General features: G+C 40.1%; 1 protein-coding gene across 1 annotated transcript in view; it reads left to right on the forward strand.

Annotated features, from left to right (window-relative positions):
* The first annotated feature begins 12,273 nt into the window (after positions 1 to 12,273).
* Positions 12,274 to 13,389, forward strand: part of LOC129242813 (GTP-binding protein Rhes) — a 45,475-nt gene continuing 44,359 nt past the window's right edge. The window contains exon 1 of the mRNA XM_054879669.1: positions 12,274 to 12,740. Within this exon, the coding sequence (XP_054735644.1) occupies positions 12,274 to 12,740 (467 nt within the window). The remainder of the gene's footprint in view (positions 12,741 to 13,389) is intronic.

Below are 13,389 nucleotides of genomic sequence, written 5' to 3' on the forward strand. Positions count from 1 at the left end.
CGAATGGGTTTGGTGGTGAACGAGGACAAAACGAAGTACCTCCTGTCTTCAAACAAACAGTCGGCGCACTCGCGTATCGGCACCCACGTCACTGTAGACAGTTATAATTTCGAGGTTGTAAAAGACTTCGTCTATTTAGGAACCAGCATTAACACCGATAACAATGTCAGCCTTGAAATCCAACGTAGAATCTCTCTTGCCAACAAGTGCTACTTTGGACTAAGTAGGCAACTGAGCAGTAAAGTCCTCTCTCGTCGAACAAAACTAACACTCTACAAGACTCTCATCATGCCCGTCCTTACGTATGGCGCAGAAGCTTGGACGATGACAACATCCGATGAAGCGACGCTTGGAGTGTTTGAGAGAAAGATTCTGCGCAAGATTTTTGGACCTTTGCACGTTGGCAACGGCGAATATCGCAGACGATGGAACGATGAGCTGTATGAGCTTTACGACGACATAGACATAGCACAGCGAATAAAGATCCAGCGGCTACGTTGGCTGGGTCATGTCGTCCGAATGGATACAAACGCTCCGGCACTGAAAGTATTCGATGCGGTACCAGCTGGTGGTAGTAGAGGAAGAGGAAGTCCTCCTCTGCGTTGGAAAGATCAGGTGGAGAAGGACTTGGCTTCACTTGGTGTGTCCAATTGGCGCCGGTTAGCACGAGAAAGAAACGACTGGCGCGCTTTGTTAAACTCGGCCAAAATCGCGTAAGCGGTTATAGCGCCAATTAAGAAGAAGAAGAGTACCGATCCTAAACACGTCCAGTAAGGAGCTTGAAAAGCCATGATTTAAGCCCAATAGCGCACTTGGGTAAAATCGATCGATCCTCTTCTCCCTCAAACAAAAGAGAATTTTTTGAGAAACTTCAAAATGCTTGAAAGAAATACCATAAACCATACTTCAAACCCTGGTCCAAAGTATGTCTCGACGCCTTCCGGCTATGAATAATGCAAAAGGTGGCAACATTAAATATATGGGTAACATGACATACTTTATGTTAATATACCAGAGTTTGCTTGCTTGTTTCGCTATTGAACATCTTTATTTTACAGGTAAAAGCCTTGCAATAAGTACTGGATTCTTTTAATTTGCTTCTTATAACCATAAAAAAATTAAAAAAATTAGTTTGATTAACGGTTTTTTTTTTGAAAAATATTTATATTAAAATTTAAAATCTCCCACATTAAGGGTACATATATTTTTAACGGCTACTGTATACCATATACCTTCATATAAGAAAGCTCTACAGTTGTATTTGCGATGGCTTTTCGTAGTTGTTTCAGCAAAACGAGAATTAACTCAGTTTGAGTTTGCTGTTAAAACTTTCGTTTCTCGTTGTTGCTTGGATTGTTGCACTTAGCCCTTCCAATTGAACTATTTACCCTAGTTGCAGTTCATTGAGCAATTTCAGCTTCGTTATACATATTTCCTTATACGATTGGTCGCATTAGGCCGGGATGCAATAATTCATTTTTATATTGGAAGCTTCCAACGAGACGTTCTACACGTTTTTACTTTTGCGACTTTTTAAAAACTTCGAGAATTTTTTTTTGTTTCTTGAGTATTTTAAAAAAATACTTTTTAATACTTCAACTAGTTTGGTTTTTAGTGAAAATTAGTTATTGTGCAGACAGCAAAATTAGGTAAAATAATGGATATGTCTGCCTGAAAGCTTGAATTTATTGCTCGATCGCCAAATCAGTTCAATTCTTAGTGCTTACAAGAATTTGCAAGACCTTAGCGAAAACTTTAAACAGCGCAATGATAATCTAGAGATGTGCGAAAGTCCAGTACTTCGAAAAAGGCTCCTAAATTTGCTGTTGGACCACAACTTCGAGGACTTAAGGAAAATACTTACCATAAGTCCAGAAACGACTGGGAGTTGCCAAAATTACCAATAAAATAGAGATGGTCCAATTGTTCACTATGTCCTGGAACCCAGATCAGAGAGATCAGGATGCCTGCGCACCTAAGAGATTAAGAAATTTGATCTCCTGCTTATAACAGTTGACTAGTTTGAATCTACACCATGGCGTTCACACCTTGACGTACCAGTTTCGAGGCAGAAACTCCAGTCCTGTTCACCTCGCTCCACTCCTGTCTACTTAGAAATATTGCTCTGGCACGATCCTCAAACTCCAATTTGCGGGTAGAGAGATCTGATCGAAGTTCAAAGAAATACGGCTTTAACTGTCCAAAAATTGTGCCATGTCCCTTGAGAGACTATCTCCAGAGGGCAACCTTCTTTAACCGGTTTGCACTTTGAGCTGCGATGGAAATAACGTGAAAGTCTATGGGAAGTAAGTGCAAAACGACATTCAGCAGCACTGGGACAAGTTCTACATGCTCGGTTGATGCCAATACATACCGTAATTTGCACCCTGCCCAGGAGGAAAGTTCAACTAATTTTTTATGTTGCTATAAAACAGCAAGAACGAAGTTGAAAATGAGGCAAATATTTTATTTTAAATGCAGCCGTACTGTATACATAAAACCTATAATTTCAAGTGCATATAAAATTTTCCCTGTCTAATTTTAACTGTCGCTCGGTGTAACCTGCACATATGATTTGTTAAGTAAATGGAAAAGCTTCTTTCGCTCCTCAAAACAGTCATCATATACGGATTTTGGATTCGTTTTCAGCAACGGTGTTTCTTATCGCTTCAATCGTCTCAAAATGATGTCCGCAAGATGGAAACTTGAGTTATGATATAGGAAAAGTCAATTTAATTCTTAGATAATGGAATGGTAATAACGCATTTTTTGTAGAAATAGTCGCACTGTGACGAGTTGCTGAAAAAAATCAGGTAACTCCCCTTGTTGAAATACAGAAGCCTTCACTGGAAAAGCGCAACACAACAGCGGTGCAGCCGCATTTTAATAGCAGCGCACTCACTGCACTGCACCTAGCGATAGGTTTTTTTCATGGATTAGTTCAATGTTCCGTTAACCAGGGGCCAGTACAAAAATGCGTGCAGAAAAATTTAATTTTGGCACTCGTAGTAAGCCGCAGCTAAAGATCACACCACGGTCTTGCACTTCGTTCCGTTTTCGCCACCCACCATTCGTAGCCATCGCCATTCTCAGGGCATCAATTCTTCTGTGAACAATACATCATTTTCTTCAAAACTAATATAAATTCTAGAATTTTTTACATCGAAAATATTACATAAGTTTCTGTTTAGGAAACCATTAAAAACAAAATTTAGTTTTTGGTGCATTATACTTCATCAAAAAAAAAATGTGGATCATTAATAAAAAATTCAGGCATGAGTATTTAAGCAATTTCTTAATTATTAGGTGCGCAACTAGTTTCTCGCTGTTTGTCAATAGATGCCGCCAGCAGTGTGTACTAGTCGATTCTAACATAACCAAAGCTTCAAAAATCAAGCTAAGACAAATGGTAAACAAACTGCTTCGACACATTAGGGATTTTGTTTTGGTATCATATACTTTTGGTTTTGTGAAAATGTCTGATTTTGTGCCGAATAATCGTCATTTGCGGGAAGTGTTGATTTTCCTCTTTTATTCGAAAAAACGGCGGCTGAAGCGCATCGAGAGCGTGAGTGAAGTGAAACAACGTGCCGAGATTGGTTCCGTCGCTTCAAAGGGGGTGATTTTAATGTTGACGACCGTCCGCGTGAAGGAAGGACAAAAACCTTCAAAGCCGCTGAATTGGTGGCATTGCACTAAGTTAACACTAAGGGATACGGAACGTCGTTTTCTCGCCTGTGAACAACTGCTCCAGCGGCAAAAAAGCAATGGGTTTCTTCATCGCATTGCGACGGGTGATGAAAAATGGATTCATTACGGCAATCCAAAGAAAATAAAGTCATGGGGACTGCCCGGTCATGCTTCTACGTCATCGCCTCGGCCGAATATTCGAGCTGCGAGGGTTATGCTATGTATTTGGTGGGACCAAGTTGGTGTCACGTTGCCAAACCTAAACACCAGTCATATTCTCCAGATATTGCGCCGTCCGATTATCACCTGTTCTGATTGATGGCACATGGTCTAGCTGACCAGTAGTTCCATTCATATGAAGACATCAGAAAATGGCTTAATCCGTGGATAGTCTCAAAAGATGAACAGTTTTACCGCGACGGTATACGAGATCTACCAGAGAGATGGGAAAATGTAGTAGCCAACGATGGATAATACCTTCAATGATTCACCTGTAACCATTTTTCCAGAATAAAGTTGCATTTTTATCAAAAAAATGGCGAGAACTTAGTTGCACACCTAATATTTAAAATGGATGCAAATTAAATTAATTTTCGAGTATAAAGCTTATTTTAATTTAAGCTGCACTGAAATTCAATCGACATATTTTTCCAGACTGGTTTAAATCTAAATAACAATTTCGTAGTACTCAGCGGTACAACTCTTAATATACGAGGGCGGATCAATAAGTCCGTGACTTTTTGTATTTCTGACCTCTTCAAAAGAAATACTGCTCCTGTCAACAGGCATCTGTCAGTTGACTCCTGTCAAAATTTCAACGTGCTGCGTTAGTTAGTTTGTGTTTTACAGCTACCTTTATCAGACTACCCAGTAATTCACAGTCGACCACTAACGCAATCGTGTAACAACTTCGCAGGAAGGTTTGGCGTTGTTTAACCGCAATATGGAGGAGTTTTTGCGCCGTTTTGTAACCGTGGATGAAACATGGATCCATCACCACACACCAGAGACCAAACAACAGTGTTTCGACTGGGTTTCTAAGGGTGAATCGGCTTAATAAGCACACGAAATTCAGTTTTTTCCATTTTCTCCTCAAATTACACAACACAAACTAACTGGCGCAGCAGGTTAAATTTTTGACTGGAGTCAACTGACAGATGCCTGTTGACAGGAGCAGTATTTCTTTTTCAGTAAAGAGGTCAGAAATACAAAAAGTCACGGACTTATTGACCCGCCCTCGTAGTTTTAATTTCCAGCAAAAATATCACATCATAAAACATAATTTTTAACCAAAGGTTACCGAGGGTTGCCTTTTGTATTTAATGAAAACACAGTAAATAAGATTGAAAATGGGTTTTCTTGATTTTCAATACATATCTGCACTTGCTTGAAGGCCATTCTCAGAAGTGGATGGCTCTGAAACGAGTTGTTTAAAGCTTTCAACAGCTTCTTCAAGCGTTCCCGTTCGATTTCTCATTTTGTTTTTGCTGTTCGGGAACGAAAAGAAATCAATAGTTGCCGAATAAGGCCCATAAGGCGAATAAACCATTAACTCGATTCTTTAAGTGCTCAATAACTCTCTTGTCAGAGCCAATACGTGACGCATTGTCCTGGAGAAGGATTATTCGTCTTCGATATACATAAATCCAAGATTCGTCACCAGTTACAATGACATAGGCATGCTCTAAACGATCCCGGCTGGGTTTCATCAACATTTTCTTGCAACAATTGACACAAGTCCTTTTTGGGCAATTTTGAAATTATCCAATGGGCACAAATCTTCTTGATTGCCAAATTTTCATTCAATATAGAATGTATAATGTTAAAGGACGCCTCAATTTCAGGATATATCACATGATGATCTCGTGTTATCAATTGACGCTCAACATCGATTGCTTCTGGCACAACAACTATTTTTGGACAACCTTCACGAAATTCATCCTACAAAGATCGAAGACCACATTGGAACTCTTTGCATTTTGATTAGGTTCCTTTGCATAGCTTTCTAATGAATTTTTTGTTAAAATATTTATAAAGACATACTTTTATATATACGTATTTGCACCTTATTGCTGGTCATGATGCATTCAATAAAATTCTGGTTCAAATAAAGCTTTTCTTTGGCAGCAGTAATTGAAAAAAATCAGTATCTTCAGCATATGCCGCTCTTCAATTCGTCTCGTCCTCAGAGATGTTCTATGATCCATCTAAGCTTATGATTTGTATATAGAAGTAATAGTTTAAGATTTTAACGCTGGTTTTCTTCCGTTGAATCGGCTTCGATGATACAAGCATTTGTATGATCTATATGTATAGGTATGATCTATGTGCAAGAGTATACGAATACATTGTCATACAATCTGAATTCTTGTTAAGTATAAATAACTGCTGGTCACCTACAAAAACGGACATGCTCTCTGATGTCTTCCAACTACTGAACATCATACGCACACGACTTTGCAGTATCGCTAGCTGTTGCTAGTTGAGTGCTGGAGAGCAATCATTGCAGTTAACAGCGAACATCATACCCAGACGACTGTAAAGCGTTTTTAACAGTTGCAATGCAAATGTGTGTCAACTGCTGTAAGGACTAGTGCAGTTAACTGCGAACATCATACGCATCGCTTGCAGTTGCAATGTAAATGTGAGACGACTGCTGTGAGAGCGACCAGAGCAGTTAACAGTGAAGAGGAATTACGTGTGAAGCTCACCTTCATCCAATTAGAATTTGTAAATAGAAGTTCTGTTGCAAATGCACCAATTTGGAGATCACTAAAGTTAGCTTTAATAAGTTTATGGTATTTTTGTAAATTATTAATTTTTATTAGGTAAATATTTAAAAAATTACTTACTATGCGTTCACACGAAAGTGAAAGTTTTTACACTTACTATGTGAAAGCTGATGGCGGCCGAATGGGTTGGTGCGTGACTAACATTCGGAATTGAGAGAGAGCGTAGGTTCAAATCTCGGTGAAACATAAAAATTAAGAAAAACATTTTTCCAATAGCGGCCGCCCCTCGGCAGGCAATGGAAAACCTCCGAGTGCATTTCTGCTATGAAAAAGCTCCTCATAAAAAATATCTGCCGTTGGGAGTCGGGTGGAAACTGTAGGTCCCTCCATTTGTGAACAACATCAAGACGCACGCCAAAAAGAGTGTACTCGCCAATTATATATATGTATATATGTGAAAGCTTTCAAAAACATAACCATTTCTATTAGAAGCAGGGCAAACTGTTAATTCAGGAAGTAATATTGAGCCAATAAACAAAAAAAAATTGTAACTATGATACAAATATTAAATATAATTGACGTACGACGCCATTTGCAAAAATTGTAAACCTTACGATAGCCTAATTAATTTTGCGCCACCTTGTACGTGCATTCATCCCTAATGTATTCCGGTACTACATTTCAAATCAACGCATTTAACCGTGATTTGACAAAAAGTTCCTCAAATGAGCCAACAAACAATCACTTCCATAGCCCATGGGGGGTAATTAAGTATTTTATGGAGGTTGCTTGTACTCGTATTTGTATTTGTATGTAGTTGTAGTTGTTGCTCCAAGTTAAGTTATTTTCTAGTAAATGCAATAAGCAAAAACTTTTTGAACCTAGCTGCATGATTTTGGAACAATTTATTGTATACAAAGTTTTTCGAGACTTGCATACATAACTGTAATATAAATACATAAATATCGCATTTGTACGTGCACGAGAGGGTAACTGGGTAATTAAATTTCGATTACAAAGTTGTTCTCAAATATGGCGAGTACACAAAAAGGGTTTAATTGTGTATGTAAATTTTCTAATTAACATAAATTCACAAATTCACTGTGAGAAAGTCTGAGTGGCAATGTCCTTACAGGTTTTGTTTTTGTAATTTATGCACGTGCTGCAGTTATTTTAGTTCAAGCGTTTAAAGTGCTATTTATCAACAAATGCCTGCACAGCATTTTTGTTTATTTTTTATTTTTTATTTATTTATTCAGTCAATCGAACAAAAAATGCTTACTAACTATGAAACAAAAGTTCCTAAAACCAATTAAAACATTTACATAGTAGGCTGTGTAATACTCCACGGGTTAGAGACGCATAGTGATTCAGAGCTCACATTCAGCAGGAAAAAAGTCATATCTCCTACCTTGAGCTTTTATTCTCAAACTCGAATACGCTTATTTTCTTTAGAAGGCACTCATTTGAAATTTTCTCTCATTACTTCTTTTAGTACCGAAATTTTAGCCTAAGTATAGTCACCAGAAAATGCAAGATGCACTATCCGTTAGATCATAAAAAATATCACAATATTAACCTTAAATGGAAGGGAATGGGAAGTATTTAAATACTGACAAAATTTTAAAGTTTTTTTTAATTTATCCATTTACATAATTTTTCCGAAAGAATGTCATCTCTAGGTAAACGTATTTTTGTGTTTTTTAACATAAATGTATTTACAAGTACACAGGTTCCAATTTCCGTGCCTGAAACAGCAAATGACAGAAAAATGTTTTTTCTAATAGCGGCAATGACAAACCTCCAAGTGTATTGCTGCCATGAAAAAGCTCCTCATACGAACCCAACTGCCCTTCGTAATCGGCTTAAAATTGTAGGCCCCTCCATTTGTGGAATAACATCAAAGCGAACGACAAAAATTGGAAGAGGAACTTGACCAAAGCCCCGACAAAAGGGTAGATACGCCCATTATATGTATAACACAAGGGCTGAAAAGTACCGGGCCTAACAAAGAAAATACGTTTTTTATTCTTGGTTAAAATTAGCTTCAATCATCAACGTACGCGTACTTTCCATCAAGAATTTCGCAATCCATCCAGCGCTGCTTTAACATTTAACTACCACTTTTGTACCACTTTTGCCTCTAAATAGGCCTCAGTTTGAGCGATAATATTTTCATTCAAATGCAATTTCTTACCGGCGAACATGTTTTTAAGTCTGCAAACACCAGGGGTCGCTGAGACTCAAGTCTGGCAAATATGGTGGAAGTGGGAGCAATTCGAAGTTTAATTCACGCAGGTTTGTCATTGTTTTGATTGACTTGTGACACGGTGCCCTGTCTTGCAAGTGAGCAAACGCAGAGCTCACTCACTCGCAGAGCTTTCCCATAGTCAAATGCTAATGCAATATAAAGCCAACTCCTTCTTTAGGTATCTTTACGATATCAGCTAACCCCCGCAACTTCACTTTTCGATCATTCAAAACGATTTTGTGGATTTTCTTTTTATGCTTTTTGGTGGTACTGCCTCATTTGCCACTGCGTTGAGCATCATCGGTGTCTCTACGACCACGTTTGAGGTTAGACAACCATCGTTTTATTGCTGTTTCTGATGGAATGGAATCCCTATAGCACTTTTCAAGCCACTGCTTCTCTTAAGCGGTACTTTTTCCTAACAAGAAGCAGTGTAAAATAAAACACGAAATCCTTTTTGATGCATTGTTTTGAAAATAACAAAGGTAGCGTCACTCTTAGCACAATAAGTCTAGAACTAATGTATAGAATATCATAAAATTTTAAGAGCAGCATTTTTAAGATTACTGAAAAAAAGGTTACTGAAAACTAGAAATCAAGGTCCATCTATGTCTTAGGGTCAGGACTTTTCAGCCCACGTGCTAGGGACGTATTACTGTGACACGAAATATAGTTGAGGTAAGAGTAACTCTTCAATACGCTGTACCTCAACCCTACATACAATCGTGGAAGAACTCGAAGAGTCTCTTCTTCAGAAGGAGTTTGCGGTAGGCGCCTTCCTCGACATTGAGGGGGCTTTTAACAACGTCCTCCCGGAGGCAATTACCAGGTCTCTAGGTGGGACGGTATCTCCATCCACCGGCAGGTGAGTAGAGGCACTCCGCAAGGTGGGGTTCTCTCACCATTCCTCTGGGTTGTTGTTCTAAATGATCTGTTGGAGGAGCTGGTGAAGGGGGGCTGCAGGGTAATTGCCTACGCGGATGACGTGGCACTAATTGTTAGAGTAGTGTTTTTGGATACTCTGTACAACTTGATGCAGGGATATCTGAATGCAGTTGTTAGATGGGCAACGGATTGTGGCCTGTCGGTGAATCCTCTTAAGACGGAGCTCGTCCTATTTACGAGGAAATATAAAATACCCAGAGGTCAACTTCCCTCACTAGGGGGCGCTCCTCTGATGCTTTCTGACAAGGTGAAGTACCTAGGTATTATCCTTGACAGCAAGCTTACATGGAAGCCCAATATTGAGGAAAGGGTGAGGAAGGCAACAATCGCCTTGTATGGGTGCAAGGGCGCAATTGGCAAAAGATGGGGCCTCTCGCCTCGAGTTGTTTTCTGGCTGTATAATACTATTGTAAAGCCTATCTTGTTATATGGAGTCATAGTCTGGTGGAACTCACTAGAGAAGACGACATTGGTGAAGAAGCTGGAAAGAGTTCAGAGGTCGGCACTCATTGGAATCAGTGGGGCGCTTCGAACGACTCCTACTCTGGCGCTCAACGCAATGTTAAATGTGGTACCCGTAGATATCGCAGGCAGAACTGCCGCTACACGTACCGCAATCAGACTGAGGGGCTGGAGCTATAAGATCAACCTCCCTTATGGGCACTCAAGCATCCTTAGAAGCTTTGAGTTCATCCCTCTGTCAACAGACCAGTGTATACCCTCGTTTAGTCCAACCGGAACATTCTCCATTCACATCCCGTCAAGGGAAGAGTGGACGGGGGGCTACACTTGGGGGCAGGGCCTGGTGAACTTGTTCACGGATGGATCGAAGTTGGAAGGAAAGGTTGGCGGAGGAGTCTTTTGCGAAGGGCTCCCCATCAGACTAAAATTCAGGTTACCGGACCACTGCAGTGTGTTCCATGCAGAGGTAGCCGCAATCAAGGAGGCAGCTGATTGGCTGCTCAAATGTGTACTAACAATCAAGAAGGTAAATATTTACTCCGATAGCCAAGGGGCAATAAGGGCCCTCGGGTCTATGACGGTGCATTCGGAATTGGTCAAGGAAGGCTTGACCTCACTTTCGACTGCGTCCGAATTCTTTGACATCAGCCTCATCTGGGTTCCCGGTCACAGCGACATTGCGGGAAACTGTGAGGCAGATGAGCTGACCAGACAAGGGACATGTGAGGTGATTTCCCCGCGGAGGGAGAAAATTGGAATCCCCCTGTCTACCTGCGGTCTGCTCCTGGAAAGATGGGCATCACGCAAACTCAGCGAGCGCTGGGCAAATGCACAAACGTGCAAAGTCACGAAATCCTTCTGGCCACGTGTGGACCGAAGGCGCTCGGGTGAGCTTCTAAGGCTAACAAAATATCAGCTCTCCAATCTAGTGGGTTTTCTCACAGGACACAATGCGCGAGGAATGCATGCGGTGAGACTTGGAATCACCTCGAGTCCTTTCTGTGCTGGATGTACGGAGGATGAGGTGGAATCATCTCCGCACCTTCTCCTTAGCTGCCCTGCCCTGGTGGGGCTAAGATTCAGGCATCTTGGCTCTTACTTCTTTGCCACACCTGCTGATATAGCTGGCGCTGACATTAAAAATCTGATGAATTTCATCAGCAGCATAAAGCGGTTGACGCAAACATAGTCATCGTTCATAATCCGCACGCTCCTAACCTTCCCATCACCACCTCTCCCCGCCCTCTCCCTGCACCTCATCGGTCCTTCCCCTCTCCTCACTTCCTCGACAATGCTATCACAAAGGACGAATCCTTCTTCGTCCAAGTGTGCTCACTCCCTGGGCAACCATACTAACCTAACCTACTAACTAACATTGCAAATCCTTGATTCGACACTTCCCAAAATAATCACTTTTGTTATGTCTAACTTTGGTTGAGCTCAAAGTCAGATTTCAAAAAGTTGACATATAAATAAATACAACGGTTCCTAAGTTTTTAAGAGCACATTTTATACAAGTTTTAAAGTCAAACTATACTTTATTTTTTAAATAAAACATTTTTTTAGTAAATGAAAATTCTTGTTTATTGCCATTCCAGATGCACCACTAATCGAATTGGATGAATAGAAACTGAACAACAACAATGCAATGTATCTGCTATCAGCAGTCAACTGCGTGGAATTGAAAATTTCATTTAAAGTGGTGCATGCCTGTGTATCCGTATCCACCGGCCATGTAAATTGCCATGCTACGACTCAATAAAAATAAAAAATCATAAAAATTACAAAAAAGAAAAAATTGGATTTTACAAAGTTCCACCGGGACTTAAATGTAACGCGAAGCGCATACTCAGAAATTAATGATGCTTGGAGCTTTTGGCACTCCAAATATTCGGATGACAATACCAGCACCAATACCAACGAGATTTTTTTATAAACCGAAATGGGCTATTTTGAACATTTGAAACTAGACCACCAACTGCAATTCTTTCGAATTTAAAACATATTTTTAAAATTCCTAGAACAAAAATCGAAATAAACAAAACACACGTAGTCACACACACACATATATACATATATATTTATATATACTACGTATTGTGCTCTGGATTAGAATAGCACGCGAATTCGAATTCGCCATATCGATTATTGCTAACAAATTTGCGAGCTTTTTACATATATATTTGCCGGTTGATGGGTGCGTTTGATGTTATAGATGTTGGCAAAATGGAGCGATGTCGAAATTGGTTTTGTGCGCGTAGTAATAATAATGACTATGCCGAGCTGGCCATAAATGATCCCCTAAAAAATCTAATCAATTCCATTTCGGATACAAAACGTGATCACGTGCGCGACACGAGTAGTAATAATGGTGGTGGCGCCATGGCCACAATAACGCCCGCAACAACAGCAGCGGCATCGACGACCCCCTCGCATGTGGTGACCTTTCTGGATGATGTTGGTGCTAGTGGTACTAATGGTGCGGTTACGACAAGTAGTCGTGTCGTGAGCCACACAGAGTTGCATACACCGTTGGCTGATGGCAATTTGGATGTAATCGAAGCAGCGGAGGATTTCGCCAATGGTGCAAGCATCGGTTTGTCACTATGTGATGATAGTGTACCATCTTCGAAGAACTGCTATCGACTCATTATGCTGGGGTAAGTGAAAGCGAATTTTGCGCGCCAATGTAAAATATTTATATGCGTAAAGAATGAGACATGGGATATTATAAATCACAACAAAAATACAAATCTATAAATTTCTCATGGCTCTCGCCTCTCAATATGTCTTTTTTAATGTCCTGCAATAAACTTTGTGGTATCCTCTCCATGCATGAAGTGCTAGAATTTCCAGCTTACGCAGATTACTTTACATATATCAGAGGTCATCAAAATTGAATCTGCGAGTGTGTTGACGGGCAGAGAGTACTGCAAGTGCACAGTGGTGAAAGGAGTAAAATGTACGAACAATGAAAAATTAATACTGTTGCATTCCACTATGATAAGCTATATATACGCCTAAGACTATATTTTAAATATTTTGTATGCATAATAAAATAAAAAACATTGATTCTGTAATCAGGTAGGTAGGTATTCGAAATGGCTGAAGAGCACCTGGCACTCCTCAAGTAGCACTATAACGCCCTTTTAATACCATTATGAGACCTCCAACAGGCAGATATCTACAGCCAACCAGAGCTGTTGATATAAAGGAGAATATTGGTTGGATTTAGGTTGACGCACTGCCACAGGCTGTCGAAGAAAGGAGCTCCCTTGTGACCTTAGTCTTCTAGCTGCCAAACCTGGA

The sequence above is a fragment of the Anastrepha obliqua genome, chromosome 3 (assembly GCF_027943255.1).
Source record: "Anastrepha obliqua isolate idAnaObli1 chromosome 3, idAnaObli1_1.0, whole genome shotgun sequence".
NCBI classification, from domain to species: domain Eukaryota; kingdom Metazoa; phylum Arthropoda; class Insecta; order Diptera; family Tephritidae; genus Anastrepha; species Anastrepha obliqua.